At 40.3% G+C, this 22942-nt stretch overlaps 1 protein-coding gene across 2 annotated transcripts in view; it reads right to left on the bottom strand.

The window, feature by feature from the left end:
- The window catches only part of LOC120523173 (ras-related protein Rab-39A), a 47794-nt gene that overhangs the window by 17294 nt on the left and 7558 nt on the right, over positions 1-22942 (bottom strand). The window contains exon 1 of one of the 2 annotated variants that reach the window (XM_039744212.1): positions 12094-12786. The exons of the other annotated variant lie outside the window; for it this stretch is intronic. Coding sequence (XP_039600146.1) covers positions 12094-12308 — 215 coding nt within the window. The 5' untranslated portion in view covers positions 12309-12786. Of the gene's footprint in view, positions 1-12093; positions 12787-22942 lie in introns of those variants that run through there. 2 annotated transcript variants of the gene reach the window in all.

Raw genomic sequence — 22942 nt, 5'->3', positions numbered from 1 at the left:
AAGAAGACCTGAAAATTTGGGAAAGGGTTATAGGGAGAAGGCTTAGGGAAGAGACCACCATAGTGGAAGAGCTGTTTGTTTTTATGCAGAGGAACAGTTTTTGCATGTAGACAACTCATAGAGAAGCATTGAGAAAAACAGAAAGATTTGCATATGGTGCTCACTGATTTGGGCAAGGCCTATGATAGAGTGCCAAGTCAAGAGATCTGGAAGTGCATGAGGCAGAAAAGAAATATGTGACGAATGTCCAAGATACAGTGGTGGGCTGGCTCCCTGCCCAGGGATTTGTTCCTGCCTTGCACCCTGTGCTGGCTGGGACTGGCACCAGCAGACCCCCGTGACCCTGTGTTAGGATATAGCGAGTTGGAAAATGACTGACTGACTGATGTCCAACATAACTATGAGGGAGTGAGAACTCGGATTAAAGTGTTGGGGTAACAGACAAGATCCCAGTTAGAGTAGGTCTGCACCAGGGATCGTTAAGTCCTTACCTCTTCAATCTGGTTATGGATGCGCTGAGTAATGAGATAAAGGACCAATCCTCCTGGTGCAGGCTTTTTGTTGTGTAGCAACAGAAAAGAGTAAGTGAAGAGGAAGCTTGAAGAATGAAGAAGGGCTTTAGGAGATAGAAGGTTGAAGATAAATGGGAAGAAGACTGAATACATGATGTTTAATGTTAATCAGGATTGAGAGGTTAGCCTGCAGGGAGAGCTATTGAAATGAGTGGACACATTTAAAAATCCAGGATCAGTGGTAACCCAAGAGAGAAAACTAGATGCAGAGATAACTCGTAGAGTTCAGCATGGATGGAACAGAATATATGAAGTAGCTTCAAGATGGAAAATTAGATACAGAGATAGCTCAAAGAGTGCAGTGTAGGCGAAACATGTTAAATGTTAAAGGTAAGGGTTTTAAGACAGTGTTAAGACGAGCAATGATGTCTGGAGCAGAGACATGGGCTGTAAAGAGAGCACAGGAGAAGAAGTTAGACGTGGCTGAAATTAGAATGTTAAGATGGATGTGTGGACAGAATGCGAAATGAGACAATCATTGGTACAACAAAAGTGGGACAAATAGCGAAGAAAGTATAAGAAAGTAACTTGAAGTGGTATGGACATGTGATGTGGAGAGACAGAGAGTGATGGGAATGGAAGTACAGGGGAAAAGAAAGCCAGGCTGGCTAAAGTGGAGCTGGATTATAAAAGTAAAAGAAGATCTGAAGGAAAACGGTTTGCTTGGTAAGGAGGTGCAGGATTGAGATGTACTGTATGGAGAAGGTTGATCAAGCACATCGACCCCACAGAGAAGGGGGAAAAGAAGATAAAGAAGTTGTTTTAAGATATACACTGAAAACTACACAGGTCTGATTTTGTTTTCAAAACTTTGGTTTTTCAGCTTGTGAATTTGCAATAAAAACACAGTTTTGAACAAGAACAGCAGGCCTCATTTGTAATCTAGCAACATCTGAAAATTCTCAAATGTTCTGAATACTTTCTTAAGGTATTGTAAGTGCAGATTGTACAGGAATGAAACAGATATTGAATAATTCAGTTCAGGTAAGTTCAGATGTAAATATTCATTTTCACAGAGGTGAATGAACAAGCAGTTACACATATTTAATGGTTTCTTTCTCTGCCAACTATTTTCAGAACAGTTAAGGACTTTCTCAATTTAAACAATTGAAGAAAATGCTTCTTCTTTTTGGTACTTTCTTAATTTTAGAGCAGTATAATGCAACTTGGGTTCAAATATCTTGTGTTTCTAACAAATCTTCTATTTTAAGGTAAATTTTGATTTTTTTGTGAAAATCAAAACAGTTCAATTTACATACTGCAGTTGATGACTGATAGTAAATAAAGATGGTATGCTGAGAATAACTACATAAACATTAAGTGGAAATTAAGTAGATGTCTTGTAAACTTGTTGAAAAACACAAAGCCACACAAAAGAAACATTTTTATCTCCAAATATTTACTATTATTCCTTTATCATTATTAAGCACGATACTTTTGTTCCACCTGTAAGAATTGTCTTATTTTACCAGCCACTTAAACAAAATAATATTTGTCTATAATAAAGCTTACGGTAATTTAATAATTTACAGCAACAAAGTATTAAACAGTATGGCATATTACACCAACACCCATCCATCCATTATCCAACCCGCTATATCCTAACTACAGGGTCATGGGGGTCTGCTGGAGCCAATCCCAGCCAACACAGGGCACAAGGCAGGAAAAAAACCCCGGGCAGGGCACCAGCCCACCGCAGCACCAACATACTGTACTTATATAAACTCTGAAAATATCATCAAATTTCCACAGAGTGAATTTCACAAGCAACTGATAATTTATTATTTGAAAGAAATGCAATGCAGCATGGACAGGCATCCTGCCCAGGGATTGTTCCTGCCTACACACAATGCTTACTGGGATAGACTTCAGCTGCCCCACAACCCTGCCCTGGGTAAGTGGGTTTGCAAGATGGATGGATGTAATGTAGTATGTACACTGGGAAAAGTAGAGGTTACAGGCTATATGATTTAAAACACAACAATAACACTGACAAATATACTATGTCCCCATCTTGACCATCACCGAGTATCGAAACAGTATGTATCTTTTTGATGTGTTTCCACAGTACAATTCTCACCAGGGATAAATTCAAACAATTACACGTGACTCAATATATTCTAAAGTTAAATGTAAAGGGGTACCCAAAGAAGACAGTTGCACTAATTTGACCTGATCAGGGTTATAGTGGTAACATTTCTCACACAGCTCACAGATTTCTCTATCCTGAGTATCAGTCTGCAGCTCTAAGGCCATCACAGAAATACAACACCCCTTCACTTTTCTTGGGTCTCCTCCAAGTAGACCATAACTGATACGCCAAGTGTGAGAGGCTAATGAATGATGGTGAATAATTTTAGCTCTGTTGTTGTTGTTCTTTAAACTAAAGATGTCACTCAATACATGCTCCCCTTTCCACAACCTTTGACCTTTCTGTTGATGAAAAGCATCTTTCCTCATGTTTGCAATAAGCATGATGTTTACTGGATGGTGGAATGTGGTGAATACTGTATGTGAAAAGAGGCATGTTCTTCACTTAGACCTCACTTTCAAACATGTCTAATATGACCACATAAACTTGAACCACATATTGGCAAAAAAAAAAAAAAATACAACTGTGTTAAACACTCCAAACAAGGTGTATAATTAATTTGATGCTACTTTATTAATTGCTTCACATAACTCCCTGTGCAAAGTAGGCACTTCAAAGTTGCAGTTGATCTCACAATGGCACCTTTTTTTCCCTCACTGCTCACTTGGCCTTGTCTGCATGCTATGTTACATATTACACTTCTTAGTAATAATATGATAATATTGTACTTAAAGCAGTTCTAATATCTTTAAATTCTGTATACTCTTTGCATTTTTAACCTTGCTTTGGTTGTATAGCATAGTGTTTAATGCTTTGGACTGCAAACCCCCTAGTTATGAGTGTGCGGATATGTGGTGTGTGACCATGAGCAAGTCACTTCATCTGCTCAGTAGGAAAAGCAAAAGAAAGGCAATCACATGTTGTACATTGCCCTGGATAAAGGTGTCAGCCAAATACGTAAATGATATCGCAGTGTTTTATTATCTCCAGGGTCAAATTCTTCTTTTCAGTTCAATACTTGATGTCTAAAGACTGGAAGTTTGATCATACAAAAACCTTAAAGTTTTCACCAATAGGAATATTTCTAAACATCGGATTGACCTTCGGGGCGGCACGGTGGCGCAGTGGTAGCGCTGCTGCCTCGCAGTTAGGAGACCCGGGTTCGCTTCCCGGGTCCTCCCTGCGTGGAGTTTGCATGTTCTCCGCGTGGGTTTCCTCCAGGCGCTCCGGTTTCCTCCCACAGTCCAAAGACATGCAGGTTAGGTGGATTGGCGATTCTAAATTGGCCCTAGTGTGTGTGTCCTGTGGTGGGTTGGCACCCTGCCCAGGATTGGTTCCTGCCTTGTGCCCTGTGTTGGCTGGGATTGGCTCCAGCAGACCCCCGTGTTTGGATTCAGCGGGTTGGAAAATGGATGGATTGACCTTCCATACCAAACCGTTTTGTGGATTTTTGCACATGGTCACATACACACAATTATGCCATGGAGTACTTTTTGAAACAGAAATTGAAGCAAGCAGGGTCAGCCACAACAAAGCAAAGTAGAATAAAATACCAGATCTGAGAATCAAAGTCAAAAGGAACTGTACACATTCATATAAAAATTATAAAGTAAATCGCAATAAATAACATGATAAACTGATTAATTGTCAGAAATCATGGCATCAGCTTCATGTTTCACTTTCTGTATTATACAGGCAGTGGTGTCATCTAACGTGTTTGGGCTGACATCACTGGCAGTAAAAGATCAGAAATGTTAGGTTAATACCGTAATGATCATCCAACCGTTAACTAGGTGGTCCTCCATGTGCAACCTGCCCTAGTTCCTGCCTTATTGTTTTAAAGCCTTGCAACCTTAATAATCACTCAGTAAAATGATAAGGGGACTGTGTTTTACAGGAGGGCAATCCTTATTAAATCATACGTTTAGGGACTGCCCTAAATTAAGACCATTTTGAGGAAGATATTCTCTAATATGAGATTGTATTATTAGCTATTTCAAATCCTTCAGATTTCTGGCAGTGTCCGGAGTAATATCAGATGGGAATAGCTTATCCACCTTAATAAAGGATAAGTGTTTGTGTATCTGTCTGTGTGTCCATCCAGTTTTTATGTTTCTGTCATTCCAAAAGATGACGCATCCCAAACATTTTAGTAATTAAATGCATTGCATTTGTCATTGCAATAGATGTCACATCAAAAATATTGATGATGCTTTTACAAATCCCATATCAAAAGGCATATAACAGAGACATATGCATTGCATGGTGTACTGCACAGTCAACTGCAAATGTTAACACTGAGGTCTACGCTGATTACTTAGATTTCAGTCCATCTTAGATGGGTAGCACAGCTAGTCTAGTGATAAACTCACAGTGATCTCCTGTATTGTATTGTTAGTGTGCGTACTGATTTTTCTTAAATGGAAGATTCGTAATGCTCTCTCCATAATTCGATGGGGAAAGAAAGTGTTTCCTAATCAATTCTGAAAATGTTCAGCTTTGGAAACTTCATTTTGTTCCCACGTTGGGTCTTTATTAGACAGGTGCACCTAGGAAGCATTTTTTGGACATAACACAGGTATGCAAAGTTCCACATGATGGGCTTAGTCAGTAAAATTGTGATTTGTGGCCAAAATTTATCCCCTGGGGAATTTCTTTATTTCCATCTCAGACAGTGCCGGGCACCCTGATTAGCATTACTTAAAACTGGACAAAATCATCATTTTTTGCATGTGACTCTACACTGTAAAAAAATGTCTGTAAATTTAATGGTAAAGATACTGTGAATGGTAAAAGTAAAATACCTTTTCTGAAAAAAGGAAAGTTATGTTATGTTCTATTGAAAATTACCTGTATATTTTAAACAATACATTTCATTATTTTTTACAGCCAAATTCTGGAAAATCAATATTTTTCTCCCTTCAAGATAGACTAGATACCATTTGCTGATACATTATAGTTACACTGAAAAAAAATGTCTTGTTAATTTTACAATGTAAAACTGTTAAATAGAGAAGGTAAACAATTGAGAAATGTAAAATGGTAAGGCACTGTTTTAGTAACACTGAAGCTCTGAAATGAAACATACAGATATAATATTTTTACGTTGTTAACCCATAACAAATATATTTGTTTTCTGTGAAAAATGGTAAGCACGGCACCAAAAAATGAGATAATGCCATCAGAAAGGAAATTGTATTGCACCTTCCATTTTACTGCTCCAGGCTTTTTAAAGAAAAGCTGGTGTTTGTTGACTGTGTGTGGTTTGCACTAACACACTGTCACATGGTTACCAAAAATATATATTCTTTAAATTTAAACATTACATTAATTTTATTCAAAATGATCAAATGTATTTTCTTTATGTAGCTGTTTCTTCAATATAACTTTTAATTAATGTGCCCCCGAGGTAAAATAAGTTTGTGTGTTTGTCTTATAGAGTATGATGCATCCATCCATTATCCAACCTGCTATATCCTAACTACAGGGTCACAAGTTTTCAAAATGTAAACATTTTCTGTTGTTTTTTTTTTTCTTGGCACTAATGTCATATTTTTGCATTCAGTTATGATATTTGCATAAGGAAACACTTCCTTTTACCATATTGTTCCTGGTGAACCGCATAATTTTACACAATAGGGAAAAAAAACTTTTTTGAGGTTATGGAAGCTGATTTACGGTGGATTGTATTCAATAAGCTGGCACACCTGCAGGACACCATACTTCACAAAAGCAAACCTTACTTCTCCACCAGACAACGTGCCATAACTTTCTTAATGATATAACATGTTTGCTATTGGTTGTTGTTATTTATCTAATGCAAACTGGTTTAATGATTGATATATTTAAAATAGTGCCTGGATTTCAGGTTATGGTTCAAAGTTCACTTCAGTTGTAATGTGCTGTCAATATAAAAGTTATTTTCATTATAAAGTATACTGTAGACCTAAAAACATTGTCACCTTATTATTTACAGTAAAATTCTGGCAACCACAGCTACCACTTTTTAACTGTAAATCGAACTTATTTTTTTTTTTACTATGTACTGAGGTGTTATTTTTTTTCTGAATTTGGTGAGAATTTACTAGCATTTTCTAAAACAAGTCTACTGGGCTCATTTAGGTTTATCTTCTGTTTTATTATTATTATTATTATAATAATCACCATTATCGTCATCATCATTATTAATGTGAGCAACTACAAAATAATAGGGATGGCAGAGTGGCGCAGTGGTAGCGTTGCTTCCCTGCATTAAAGAGACCAAGGTTTGCATCCTGAATTCTTCCCACATGGAGTTTGCATGTTCTGCCCATGTCTGTGTGGGTTTCCTCCATCAGTCCAAAAAGCAAGCAAATTAGGTGGATTAATACTCCTAAATTGGCCCTGGTATACGTGTCTGTGTGTGTGTGTTAGCCCTGCGATGAATTTGAGCCCTTTTCAGGGTTTGTTCCTGCCTTGTGCCCTTTGGTATTTGGGGTAGGCTCAAGCACCCCCTGTAAACCTGTCCAGGAAAAAGCGGTTTAGAAATTGACTCACTGACAATATAATAGGCTGTTTGGCTTTTCACACTCAGCAAAGGAGGGTTTTCAGGTGTTGATTGCGGTTAATGGTCCTTACTTCTTTTTGTATGTCACTTTGATTGTATATATGATTTGATTATTTTTAATTCCACGTATCAGTCTGCATTCGATTGTTATGCTATAATAAGGTTAAATTTAAAAAATGACAAAAAACAAGTAAGACCGATTTCTCCTCATGTACTTTTAGCCCTTGCATGTTTCTGGTTATGCTCTGGCTTTTTGCATGTTTCTGGTTATGCTCTGGCTTTTTGATGCCTAACTGTTTGAATTAGTTTCACCTTTGATTTTTCACCACTATAATTCTGGACCCGTGTTTGCCAGCCGTGTGTTCCTGACATCCTATTTGTGTGCTGCATACTTTAAGATGGCCAGCCTTGGTCTTGCAGAGTCACAGAGGCTGCAGGGTTTCACTTCAATCAGTATCCTTATTAGAAAATAATTAGTTTGGCTAATGGAATGTGCCTTGGTGGCATGGTGGCACAGTGGGTAGCGCTGCTGTCTCACAGTTAGGAGACCTGGGTTCGCTTCTCGGGTCCTCCCTGTGTGGAGTTTGCATGTTCTCCCCGTGTCTGTGTGGGTTTCCTCTCACAGTCCAAAGACATGCCGGTTAGGTGCATTGGCGGTTCTAAATTGTCCCTAGTGTGTGCTTGGTGTGTGTGTGTGTGCTCTGCGTTTGTTTCCTGCCTTGCCCCCTTTGTTGGCTGGGACTGGTTCCAGCAGACCCGTGACCCTGTAGTTAGGATATAACGGGTTGGATGATGGATGGATGGAATGTACCTTTCAGTTAAACACCAGCTCCTTGTTCATGTTACAATTCTCCTGTGCCAGAAATTGCTACCAATGCATATTTTACCTTTTCCTGCAAATAAACATCCTCTTTTTTGATTAGAGAGAATTAGAAAATGACTTGGATGAACACAGGCAAGTAAAAGCTTCACCAAGATAACCAAGATTAACTGGGTGTTTGGTAAGGGAAAAAAAGTAAACTTGAATAAGTACAACAACTAAAATAACTCAAAACAAATATAAACTGGAAAACCTGTTTAAATTAAAACCCATGCCAATAACACATATTCTGAATATCGAAGGGAAGTAAAATTGCGTTACTACTAATTTTCTAAGATAGTAAGTCATGTAATTTAAAATCAGTTATTGCCAAGGACTGAAATTAATGTAAGAAACTGGTTAGATGAAAAACATTCAGCCACTCTGACCCTCTAGAACCAGACATGGACTTTCTTAAGTGGATTAAAAATGTACTGGATTTATCATTTGATTCTTAGCTCCTGACTCTTTTTCTTAATTTTTCTCCCATTACTACTGCTGCTGAAATCAGTTATCTAATTCCACATGTCTTCTCTGTGGTCTTTGTCCTCATGGGTTACCCACTCACACAGTACTGGTCCTTATGATGGTGACAGAGGGAAGACACACCTAGAAGCTCCACGTGTAAACAAACATGCGATGAATTAACTGAATAGGGTTGGCCTTCTTATGTGCTCTAACAGCTTCTGATAATTAAGAAAGCAACACAACAAAGCAAAGACGGGCGTCACAGGGTGTGGTCAGCAACATAAAAAGAGGAGCAAAGGGAGAAACTTGACAAATCTTAACTGTCAATATGGATCTGCAAAACAGGGCTGCATCTGACTATAGCCTTATAGATCCAGGTGAATTCACACCAAAAGTATGTGCTTATTTCACCCATCATGGGGTTTACTGGGCAGCACGGTGGCGCAGTGGTAGTGCTGCTGCTTCGCAGTTAGGAGACCCGGGTTCGCTTCCCGGGTCCTTCCTTCGTGGAGTTTGCATGTTCTCCCCGTGTATGCATGGGTTTCCTCCGGGCGCTCCGGTTTCATCCCACAGTCCAAAGACATGCAGGTTAGGTGGGCTGGCGATTCTAAATTGGTCCTAGTGTGTGCTTGGTGTTTGTGTGTGTCCTGCGGTGGGTTGGCACCCTGCCCAGGATTGGTTCCTGCCTTGTGCTCTGTGTTGGCTGGGATTGGCTCCAGCAGACCCCCGTGACCCTGTGTTTGGATTCAGCGGGTTAGAAAATGGATGGATGGATGGTATTTACTTGAAATTTTATATTTTGATTCTAAAATTGTATATGAATCACTTCTCTTTGAATAAAAATGTAACACCTTTATAAAAGGAAGAATATTATGTTTTCGATTTAGATGTTACGCTTGACTATCTCCAAATGTACTGAGATTTGAACTAGCATGCAGTACAGTTGATAGTAACATATAACCAGAACATATACATTCAGTGAGTCAGTCAGTCAGTCACTGTCCAACCCGCTATATCCTAACACAGGGTCACAGGGGTCTGCTGGAGCCAATCCCAGCCAGCACAGGGCGCAAGGCAGGAAACAAACCCCGGGCAGGGTGCCAGCACACCGTAGGAAACACACACACACACACACACACACCAAGCACACACTAGGGACAATTTAGAATCGCCAATGCACCTAACCTGCAAGTCTTTGGACTGTGGGAGGAAACCGGAGCGCCCGGAGGAAACCCAGGCAGACACGGAGAGAACATACAGTATACAGTATTTTTAAAAATGTATTTAAAAAAGAATTCCAAGCATTTCTTGCTTGCACAGGTAAGCTTAATGTCAATCCAGTAGACAGAGTTAAGCAGCAACATATACATGTTTACTAATACAGAAAGGAATGAAAACGAATTTGATAATATCTGACATTCAAGTGTATAATATATGCCTCTGTGTAGCTAATTCACTTTAATTCACACTAAGATCATACTTACTGATAAACTGAAGATTTCATAGAAACTCATTTTAAAATGCTTAAACATGCTTAAACTTGACTGTTAAATTATAATGAAAAGTACTGTTTCTAGCCTATGCTTAATATAATCTTAAACCACAGCATTCAGCATTGTTCTTCATTTTTTTATTGACATGCCTTCAGAACAATCCCAGCAATTGTTTCCAGAGTCAGGAGACAAGTTTCTTTCTAGTTGCCTCTAATAGTTTTTAAAAACTGTTCAATATTTAAAACCTAACACTGTAAGACAGTGGTTTTTAATTTCAACCTTGGAGGACTCTCATGGCTTTAGGTTTTTTTTATTCAAGCCAAATTTCCAATCAGTGTACCATTCTTACATTTAATTGATCTCATTATTTAATTATTTGGCCTACAAATGATTCTGAGAAATTCTTAAATACTTGTTTTCTTTGGCATAGCTTTAGGTACTTATATTTCCTTTCCTGTTTTCTTTTAAGATTATTCTAGAATTCTAAGAAATTCTTAAGCATTTGTGTTTTTACCACAATTTGAAATGTGTTTTAACTGTATTCAAATTCTATTTGCTCCTTACTTGTACCCAAACACAGATGATTAGCAATGAGCAATGCAAACAACATTAAATGCTAAAGAGAAGCCATTATTTCACTGCTGTTTTTACTTATATGCTCAAGACAAGAAATTATTCTTACAAGTGAGCAGGCAAATGAATATGGCACTGAAGTAATTGGTCCCCTTTAACATTCAGTGTTGTCAGTATCTGGATACAATAAAGGACACAGACTCTACAGGACAGGGTAAATTCAAAAGGAATTGCCAGAGGAGCTGTAAGCATTTTAGCAAACATTTGAATATTTCAAGGTAACACTATAGGTTAGATTCTGTAAAAACACATCTGTTACTCATTTACTCTTATGTACCAAGACTTTAACATGTACAGTACTTCTGTGGGTCTTCATAAGACTTCCAAAGCATCAGTGCAGTGTTTACATCTCTGCAATGTGACCTTCTAAGAAAACTTCACTTTGGAGTGGTGTGAGGTGGCTTAATAGTATATACTAGTATAAAACCTGTGAATCCATCACATTAACAGTTCATTTAGCATCATGTTAATAGGTCATATTGCACAGAGATGAATAGCATATCTACTGTTTAATAAATGTTATGAACACCAAAAGAAGCCTTTGTTAAAAGTAAATGTGCAATACTGTAGATGCATTTTTGCAGAACCTAAATTAAAGTGCTACCATTTCAGAACTGCTCATAACAAGAGAAAAAATGGACAGCTCACTAAATAATGAGATCAATTAAAAGTAAGACTGATGCACTGACTCAGAGATTGATGGGAATAAAAACTCAAAGCCACTGGGGTACCCCAGGGCTAATTTTGGGAACAACTGCTGTAAGAGAATAGACTGCTATGTACAATTCCTACAAACTATTAGTAAGATGTTTTCTTCTCAAAATAAAGCATATATATATATATATATATATATATATACAGTATATATATATATATATACAGTATATATATATATATATATATATACTTTGTAAAACTATTTAATGAATCTGTTTGACATTACCTAGGAGGATCCCTTTATATTACAATTCTGGTTTTACATAAATGATTATGAATCACATTTCTGGGCATTCATAATGTACTTCTTGGATTTATGACAAGACTAAAACAATCATGACATACTTCCCGGCAAATTAATAAATATCATTTAAATAAGCAATTTCTATCAGTTTCTCAATGAGTTTAAAAATACACAAACTTCATAATTTAAACCACTGAACATAAGGAGTTGAAAGGTGCCAGTTGTTTTAAAACTACCGCATAGTTTGCACTACAACATTTATACTTGTTTTATCGTTTTGTCCGTTTCTCTGTTAATGAGTTTATTTCTCCTATTTACAATTAAAACAAAAACTCCCTCTCTCCATTTAATGAGCGCCCGTACTTTCAACACTTCACTGGCGTTTTCCCACGTCGTCAGGTAAATCTGTCTACACACAAACTAATGCGCCACGCGTTAGTTACAATAGAAGGCCATAAATGTACTGCACCTGAATCTTTCTTGACCCGCCGTATCCCAGAGTTGCAGCTTGATTCGTTTACCGGGTTCTATTTCTACCAATCGTGCAAAGAAGTCCACCCCGACCGTGGGATCCGAGACATCAGTGAACTTTCCTTCGGTGAAGCGCCGCAAAAGACAAGATTTGCCCACCGTCGAGTCCCCAATAACGATCAGGCGGAACTGGTAAATCCAGATTGCTTCCATTACATCATTTGACAGCTCTGCGACTGGGTGAGGTCTGCAACTTTGCCCTCTGCTTCTACCACAACAATAATTAACTATATTGTATATGAAGTCATACCGGCACTGTCATTTTACGCAGTGAACGATAAAGAGAAACTGCATTTACTAAGAGCGGCCGGCCCTGCTAAAACACGAGACCCGACTACGCCAGCTCTTCCGCAGAAGAAACGCAGACAGCCTACAGGATGCTCCTCACTGAAGACCTGCAGATTATTCCTTTCTCTCTCTTTCTCTCTCTCTCTGTAAAGTACCACCAGACAATCAGACGACACCGCGTTAAAACACATTCGGAAGAAGAGCTAAGTTTTCCATTTGCCAGTGTGTGCGGGCTTGACGTCGCGTAACAAGAGGCGGCACCAATACCAAGCTTCGAGCCTAACGGCGGAGGAGCTATCACTTCAGCACCAGGGTGCTGCTTCTGCTCCTCTCAGTTAAGGACCGGCCTAATCTCTCTCCGCCCCCACTGCTACTCACCTCACTGTACGTACAACTGCGCAATTTTCAGATTGATGGGCTCTGGACTCCCGGATGGTTCCAATCGTCTCCATCAATCAATACCACGTGCTTTACGTGAAAGTTATTTTTAATTATCGATTGTATTGTAATAGCCTATCGAAAGTTATCTCATTGAAACTCAAGACACAGAAAAATGTACAAGAATGAACTTATCTGTTAGCATCGCTGTGAGTGCGTTCTAATGGTAAACTACACCAATATCGTATGGAGGCAAGATATCAGAAGGGGAAATACACAAATATATTACTATAAAGTAATACATTACAATCTGAGTATAACTGAAACACAAAATACACAAGTCAACACCATAAAGCTTAGTATAGGAGCTTTTAAATTTACCACGCAGTTTAAAAAAAGTTTTTGTCTGTTACCTATAATGAAAATCTGCCCTTGAGCACAACTAAGAAAGTGGCGTCTTTTTAAGCAAAAAGTAACTCGGCTCCATTTGTACAGATCCAAACTATTGGTAAGTACCGATTTTAGGCATCACAATCACGCACCTTCATTTTTACAAAAGTATGCTGTATACACAAGTCTCTAAAATACTGAATTATACTTTGTCATTCTTAATCTTCGGATGTAGTTAATTACCAAATCATGTCAACAAAATAAAGGTGCGTGCTATATTTCAAATAATACAATATATTCAAACAGCAGTGTAACAATGGCTTCCTTCAACAACAATGAAGTCACCAATAAACGATTTTTTCAGACAGCCCTAGTTATCAAATATTAATTAATTAGTGCCACAGGGATCAAATATCCATTGAATATATAGGGTGGTCCATATCTAATTATGCAATTTTCATTACGCTATAACTTATTAAGTTTATTACATAGAAAATCACCTGAAAAATCCCGGACCATCGAGAAGTGTGCGAACTGACGACATAAAAAATCGTCTTTGCGCCGAACTGGAATCGTCTCCGCATAAATCAGTCATCCAGATGATCTGGAGCTGCATAATCAGATCTGGACCACCCTGTATAGTGCCTTCAGAATGTATTTAGACCCTTTCACCATTTCACATTTTGCTATGTTGCAGCCTTATGCTAAAATCATTTATTTCGTTTTTTTCCCCACGTCAAGGAAAACTGAGTACCCCAGAATGACAAAAAAAAGGATTAAAAAAATTATACATATTTTTTAAAAACAAAACTGAAATATTACTGACACAAGTACTCAGACACTTTACTCAGTACTAAGTTGAAGCACCTTGGGCAGCGATGACAGCCTGGAGTCTGCTTGGGTATGACACCACAAGTTTCACACATCTGGTTTTGTGGATTTTCTGCCATTCCTCTTTACTGATCCTCTCATGCTCTGTTATGTTGGATGGAGACTGTCAGTGGACAGTCAATATTCAGGTCTCTCCAGAGATGTTTGGTTCTGTCCATGCTCTGGCTGGGCAACTCAAGAACATGCTCACAGTTGTTCCTAAGCCACCCCTATATTATCTTTGCTTTGTGTTTAGGTTCATTGTCCTGTTGGAAGATAAACCTTTGACCCAGTCTGAAATCCAGAATGCTCTGGAGTAGTTTTTCTTTCAAGCTTTCCCTCAACCTTGTACAGATTCTCAGTCCCTGCTGCTGAAAATCAAACCCATGGCATGGTGCTGTAATCACCTTGCTTCATCACTGGAATGATGTTGCAAGGTGATGAGTGGTGCCTGGCATCACATGTGTGCCAGAAGGCCGCCTTCCAAGCTCAGCTAAGGTATATAGTACCACCCTGGGATGAAAAGGGGCACTGTCACTAACAGTCTTCTTACCCTTTTTCCTCACGTCTCAAGAAACCTCCCCTTATGGGCAAAGAAACCAAAAAAGCCCTGCCCCTTGCTGTCTGCTTGATAAAAATGTTTTGAAGCATTAGTTCTTCCAACACTTGGGTTCTTTGTGGTGACCATTTTCAAGTCACTGAACAATAACTTTAAGAGCACAGGTTTCCTCAGTTACAGCAGAAGGAGGAAGACTGAAGAATGCAGTTTCTTCATGTTTAAAACTACAGGCAGTAAGCCCAGAAGACTTACCAAGTGGCAACTGATTATTTTTCCCTCAGTCTCATCCAGCTGTAATCTTCAAATGATGGAAATTTTATCATTGATAGAAAGGAATGCCAAGAATGCTGGCAGGTTGACGGAGTATGTTATCATAGTGTTCTCCCACTTGTTAAAAGCTCTTCCCACACCGAGGGTCTGCACTCCTGTCTTCTTAATGATGCATCTTGCACAGTCATTAGTCATCTCCCAAATTTGATCATCTCATAATCAATTCTCTAATTTTTTTAAACATCTCATCTCACTGCTGCCATCAATGTGGCACATTAGCCTTCTTTATCATTAAAGGAGGAAGTTCATTTGTCCTAAATTTCCATTTTGATTCAGACACCAGAACTAAACACCAATTAAAAGTAATGAAATCATTCAGTCTATTTGTTTTATGCCTTAACTTTTCTTTAACATTATATCCACAACATGTCATCAGCTTTCATACAAATATAACTATAACAGTAAACACAAACAACAATAAAGAACTGGGGTACCACCAGGTCACTCCCATTTATTAGCCATAAAGCTAGATGAAAACAGAAAAACTGCAGATGAAAAGTAACAAAGTTCTTGTGCAGAAATAATGAGTCTCACACTGATAACTGACTTGTCTGGTTGGCAAATGAGACCTTGTGCTGCAAATGTTGGGTATTTATGTTGTGGCAGTGGAAGTAACAGAGCTAAAGGCAGAGTCAGATGTGGCCTTTTTGGTTCTGGGCCTTCTCGATTAAGAACAGAAAATGGAGAAAATACATGAAAAAGGTGATACATGAGACTCATGCATCTAACAACACACATGGTGGGTCTATATACTCTACAGATTTATTTACATTTACACATATTTCTTATTTTTTTAATTCCATACTATCACACTGGTTAGAGCTGCTGCCTCATAGTTTCAAATTCTGCACTTGATCACTGTCTATCCAGGGCTAAACATTCTCCTCATGTCTACATAAATTTTTCTCTGGGTACTTCAGTTTAATCCACATATCCCAAAGAACTGCATATTAGGGTTAACTAGCACCTGGTAGATTGGTGTGACTTGGGTGTGAATGAGTCCTGCAATTGACTGGTGGCCTGCCCATATTTGCTTTTAGCCTTGCATTCTATTGGTGTCGGGATAGGCTCTTGAGTGCCTGCAAGCCAGCAATGGATTAAGTAGTTTTGGTAATGTTAATGTTATGTAGAAGCCTTTAGTCTCTTTCCTTATTCTCCAGTCTTTAACCTTGAAATCCTTTTTTGAAGTTTTTGTTCCACATATACATAAATGTATGAATTTACATCAACATTTCATTGTTGTTAATTCTGTTAAGCCATCAGTATTCACTTCTTCAAGCTTCTTGATAACATTTTCAAAATTATTACAGCATTTCAACTATACTGAAGATTTCTGGAATATGTTCTCCATCTATACAGCATATAATATTATTATTATTAATATTATAGTCCATTAAAATTCTATTTGGTAATAATGTTCAGCTTTTCTTTATTCCTTTTCTGGCTTAATTGCTGTATTACTAGACTGTCTTAGCTTCTTTTATCTTCATATTTCTCATACCTTCACTTCTTTTCCAGAATTTTTCTTATAATGCAATATTCGTTATTTGTTCTTCTTTTGTATTCTTTTATGTGTTTCTAATCTTTTTTTCTTTGCATTTTTATTAAAATATCTTCTTTGTAGCTGTGTCTTCCCCAGGTTTTCAAAATTCTGCAGCTTCAGCTTGCTTCACAGAATGATTTTAGCAATAAGTGTGACTAATATGCAAATAATTACACAGCCCAAGTATCTTTGTTAGGTTTACTTTACTAGTAACTTTTTTTAAAAATGTGTTGCAGTACAAGAGATTGGCTGTCCTACTTGACAACAAATGAATAAAAACAGACACATATTGAATTTCACTTATGTACCATAAAAACATGTTAAAATAAAAGGTTTCATGAAAAACACAAAATAATAAAAATAAATGCATCCTAACTCTAAGATTTATTGAGCTGTGTGATTTCTACTGGAATATAGCTATTTTTATATCTTTTTGTTCTGCTTTTGGGAACAGTAAACCTTTTTCCGGAGAGAAGTAACCTAATTTCAAAGTGCAAAGGATGGGAGACATTACTTAAGATGGAACTTGCCATGAGCTTTAGCTGGCTGAGTACAGAAATTGTGGGTTGAGTTGTGAGTCCCCAATCTGCCTACTTGGCCATTTAACTATTTGTTCCATTTTGCTTCTGTGTTTAAAACAAAGATTTTCAAACCAAAATATCAAAAAGAAAGATAAAATAGATTCAATAAAAGCGCAATAAAATAGTCCAAATAGGGTTTTACCAATCTGCAAATAAAACAGTTTCCTTAGACAGAATAAATACTGGTGTGTCTTTGTGCACGCAGCTTCACAATTTGCCTCAAAATTTAGTTTAAATGTATTTTCCCCAAATATTTACACAATGTCACACATTGTGTACCATTTGACAATTAATACATGCATCTTCGTGATTACTACTATTTATTTTAAAATGAATGATCATGTCCTTAGTTTTAGATACAGTTAACTGCAGATAGGACTGCTCACCCCACTCAACAAACTCCTGTATTATGAAGCCATGATTAGTATTTGTTTGCTGAAGTAGACTTAGAATTGTTATTACAGAAACTGCTGAGAGAGTTCTACTACCTGTTAGTTAACAGGGTTAAAAGATTACACCATTATATGAATAACTGTGTGAAACATATTTAAGCAAACAATAATGTAAATGTTAACATTAAAACTATCTTTCTGTGATTAGCTATTACATTATTAATGTGACATATTTTTCTTATGTCATATCTTTTGTGGTCAGCTCTTTTTCACTCATTTTCTATCAAACTTAATATTTACTAAATCTATTTGTCTATTTGTTATTTATGCCAAATCTTTCTCCATTTGTATTCCAGTCTTTACATATTTATCATAATAGCTGTGCTCATGTCTAAAAAAAATCATCCTGCTAAATCAACACTAATAAATCCAAAGCCTGTTTTGGCAGTATTAGGTGAAAGCAAGAACTAGTCTTGAATGTGACAAAAAATCATTCAAGAACACACTTAAGACATTGTGAACGGAACCCGGGCACAGACAGGCAGACATGTTGTAATTTCACCACCACACGTTTATTTACAATATTTACAGTTGTTAAAGTGCACCACAAACCCCACAAGTCCCCCAAAGTCCAGGCCTCTCACACACACACACTGCCTTTCTTCGGGCTGCCTCCACTCTCGCTTCTCTTGCTTCGTCCTAATTCCACCCGACTCCAGCCTCAAATGAAGGGAGGCAGCCCCTCTTATCTTCCCCCGGATATGCTCCAGGTGCTCCCCAGCAATCATCCGTCGACACGCCCCCGTGTGGCAGAAGTGCCGGCTGTACTCCCAGAAGCACTCCGGGTGTCCCTGCTTCTCTTCCCCCCAGCACTTCCTGGTGTGGCGGAAGTGCTGTGGTCCAGGGTTCCCAAGGCATTGGGGCGCCCCCTGGCGGTGACCACGGGCCCCTACAGGGTTGAGCTTCCAAGCCCTCAACCCGTGGCCCCCAAAGCAACCAGGGTGGCGGCCCCCACGTGATCCAAGGTGGGTGCACGCCCTCTTCCGGTCCCTCAAGGCGTCCTGTCCGAGTCGTTGCCCCTGGCATCCCTGACAGTGCCCCACAGCTAGCGAAGACCACTCGGGAGGAGCGACACGTCCCGCGAGGGCAGCTTACCCCCGAAGCAGGTCCTACTCCTAAGCCACCGGGGTCCAACTCTCCATGGACGCCGTGCCCCTTTGGTTGGAGCCACTTGCACCCTCCTAGCCTACGCCAGCCGTGGCGGCACCCCCTTGCCAGCAGAGAGTCCTTCTGGCAGACAGCCTGTCTCCTGAGGACAGGTTCCCAACGAAGCGGATCCTACTGCTTGTCCAGGGTCCGGTCCTGAAATGACTAGAAACAAAGGGGCAGAGCCACTGCCTGGACACCCTTCCCTGGTGCCCCTCTGCATTGCGTAGTGGCAGCGTTTCCCCCGCCGACCGGTACCCCGGCACTTGCCTGTTCGGTACCCCCTCCGCGGGTTCCGTATCCCTCCTCTCGGTGAAACAGACAGGACTGCCTGCAGTCCTTTCCTCTCCACTGACCTCATGGGTTCCCTCTGCCCCCGCAGAGGGCGGCCAGCACTCAGACGTGTGCACCCAGCACCACGTCCCTTCTTATCGGAGGAAGCGGCATTCACTCTTCGATTCCTCCTGTCACTCTGGGACACCTTGACGGTCTAAGTCTCCTTATTGCATAAAAAGAGACTCCTTCCCATCTGCGTCCCTGTAGAGCGGCGTGAGACTGCCGCCAACTCGGGGAGGAGGGCGCTAGGACCTGGGGCACTCAACAGCAAGTGTCCTGCCAGCCCTCTCGCTGTCTCTTCCCTCATCGCACGCACAGCCCCCTGCGCCGCATCCACTGTTGGAGGACTGCCTACTTGATGCTGATCGTTGGTATCACAGCCAATTTCTGCAGACCCTCCTTTATGTTGTACGGGGACGGCTGTGCTCACCTTCCCCGCCGTACTCCTCCGACTGAAGAATCCAGCGTCGCACCATCTGATCGCTGTCAGCAGCTCTTCAAATGACGTGACCGCCTTCATCTCCAATAACCGCAAATCTGCCCGGAGAGCAAGTAGCACCTGTGACAAATGCTGCTCCGCGGGCTCAAGGCACGCCTCCAGCTCCGACAGAGCAGCCGGCAAAGACAGGAAGTTAACCGACGCGGAGCTCACCTGTCCATCAGCTCCAGATGCCGACGACTTCCTGTGGGCCTCTTCCTCCGGCCCAATTGGGTCTCTCCCTGGCACGTGATAGACATTCCTTCGTCCCGCCTCTCTCCAGTCATCGGCGGGCACGCAAGACACACCATCCAATCGCGTGCCTGTCACGAGGAGGGACTTCTGGTCCGCAGCCATTTTGGCTCTTTTCTTCCCAGTGCGGCGGCATGCTGCTTTTTGGGTTGCAGCGTCTCCCTCTCAGCAGCTCTCCCAGCTTCTGCTGCATCAACGAGGCGCCACGGATCGACATGCACCTGCCACCGACAAGGATCCAGGCAGCCCCTGCCTGCAAAACACAAAACACACGCAGCCCCGCAGGGCCGGTTGCCAGCAAGCAGGGAACTTACCTCCCGGGTCCTGTCTGTCCGAGGAAACGTTCCCGGCATGGCCTCGCTAGGCGACATGCCGTCCCAGGCACCTTCACCCGCTGCACTCCAGCTACACCCGATGTATTCATCCTGCACCAGGGAAAAACGGCTCTCATGCGGACCCATGGTGGTCCGTGGGGTACCTTTCCCCAGTGGGGCTGTGTGCACGCTGCTCCCGCAGCATGTGGGTGGGGTCCCCTGCTGCACCAGGCCGTCCACAACAAGATTTTGGGGTACAGGTCCCCGCCTTGGAACAGGCAGAGAATCCTGCCGACTACGCCAGATGTGAACGGAACCCGGGCACAGATAGGCAGACATGTTGTAATTCCACCACCACACATTTATTTACAATATTTACAATCGTTAAAGTGCACCACAAATCCCACAAGTCCCCCAAAGTCCAGGCCTCTCACACACACACACACTGCATTTCTTCGGGCCGCCTCCACTCTCGCTTCTCCTGATACGTCCTAATTCCACCCGACTCCAGCCTCGAATGAAGGGAGGCAGCCCCTTTTATCTTCGTCCGGATATGCTCCAGGTGCTCCCCGACAATCACCCGTCGACATGCCCCCGTGTGGCAGAAGTGCCGGCTGTACTCCCGGAAGCACTCCGGGTGTCCCTGCTTCTCTTCCCCCAAGCACTTCCTGGTGTGGCGGAAGTGCTGTGGTCCAGGGTTCCCAAGGCATTGGGGCGCCCCCTGGCGGTGACCACGGGCCCCTACAGGGTTGGGCTTCTAAACCTTTAACCAGTGGCCCCCAAAGCAACCAGGCTGGTGGCCCCCACGTGATCCAAGGTGGGCGCATGCCCTCTTCCGGTCCCTCAAGGCGTCCCGGCCGGGTCGTCGCCCCTGGCATCCCTGACAACATGTAATAAGTACTTTTAATTTGCATTAACCAATGATCACCCCAGGATGGGTCACAAGGAAACTAAAGGCCACTCTCTGGTAAATACAAGCACTGTGCTACTTTAGAATCTCCAATTAACCCAACTCTCAAAGGATGAAGGAGGAAAAGTAGACAACCCAAAGAATACCCCATCGAAAAACCAAAAGATCATCCAAACGAAACATGGAACTCAAAGTTAAATTCTAGAACTGGGAGAAAACTGTGCTAATCAGTGCAATTTTCATCACCCTCTGCAGTAGTTTTTATATGTTTTATATATTTTAATTGTGCCTGACTCATTTTTTTAGTTCTTTCACCCTTTTTCCTCCTAAAGTTTATTCTTTCCACTGTATGTCTAATCCCCTCTTTCTTAATGCATCTAATTCTAAATATTTTTCTTTATTCCTTCCTGCACTAGTTCCTCTACCTCTTTTCTTGAACTTCCAAATTACAAAAAAAATCTTCCTCCACTTCCACTCCATTTGTCAGTTTCATCAACTTCCTTCAATATATTGCTATTTGCGTTTACTATATTGTTTCTCACAGCACTGGAAAGTGATGCATTCTTCTTATAATTACATAAACTGCATATCAATTTTTACCAGGTAGGGCAATCATCTTGGCATATACAGGGGTGGGCAAAAGTAGGTTTACAGTTGTTCATATAGAAAAGGACATGCAGGTTATGATTATTACAATAGCTTTATTAGCTCAAACAAATGTCACAATGGGACAGTGCACTTAGTTCACTTAGTACAAGAATTAAACTCTGTGTTTTATGTACACAATACTGTAAACCTACTTTTGCTTACTCGTGTATAATCATAAATAAACAAAATTAAGCTTAACCGTCAACAATATTAAAATCTACCCATACTGAGAAGAACCCGTAACTGTAGCAGAGGAGTGTAACACTATAATGAAACACTATAAAGTACAGGTATATCTCAAATTCTACTCCATGTACTACCAATACATCTAGATTAGAACAGCCAAAACATTTCAAAAATGAGATAGAAATCTCATAACATAGTCAATATCCATATTATTAAAACATAAAACAATATACTGATATCAGATCCACGCCTCAACAATACAGAAACTTGGGTGCCAGATTCAAAAATCATCGTTATCAAAAAAAAGCACTTACCATACAGATATCATGCCCCCACAGATGAACTGAATACACCCACACAATTTAAGGAATGCAACCATTCAGTCACGGACTTCAAATACACCAATCATACTGACTATATTGGTAATCATACAGCCCTCAGCCATAGCCTGGTCTTCCTTTCCAGACCTATAACATATTTTTTGGTCACTATTCTGAATTAGCTGATAAATGCTCAGTTTGTCCATTTGTAATGTGAACCACAAAGCTAAAATACTGTATACTTATTCAATCTTCAGTCATAAAGCTGAACTATAATTTATAACTGAGTAATTACATCCTCTAATGAACTATTTGTTGTGATAAAAATTTAACTTTTTATCTTTTTTCGTAGCTGTTAACAGGATCACAGCAGAGTCTGACTGCAAACTTCACATTTACAGGCTACTCTTGTAAAGTGTGGCGTTTATGTATTGCCATGCTGCAAAAACCGGCACCTGTCCAGTTCAAATCACAGAGAGCAGATTGGTGTTTCTTTATGGGTTTCTTTATGTACTGCATTCTTAGATGAATACAGCATGTTTAGGTGTCAGATTCATATGGGTAGGGTTAGGAAAGCTGAATTAAAGACATCATCAAAAAAGCATGAAAGCTGAAAGTCAGAGACTTGGTGAAGTAAAGAAACATTTTATATTTTTCAAAGCAAAAATCAAAGTCAATAACAGGTAGATATTCAAGCAAATTCAAGCAGATGAAAGCAGAAAAATGGTTGATTAAAGCCTAAATGCAAAAGGCATGCAATAAATTCAAGAACACTAAAGCCATATTCACTAGAGCACTAAAAGTTG

This window comes from Polypterus senegalus, chromosome 2 (assembly GCF_016835505.1).
Source record: "Polypterus senegalus isolate Bchr_013 chromosome 2, ASM1683550v1, whole genome shotgun sequence".
Classification (NCBI taxonomy): domain Eukaryota; kingdom Metazoa; phylum Chordata; class Cladistia; order Polypteriformes; family Polypteridae; genus Polypterus; species Polypterus senegalus.
This window is presented reverse-complemented; position numbering and strand designations above follow the sequence as displayed.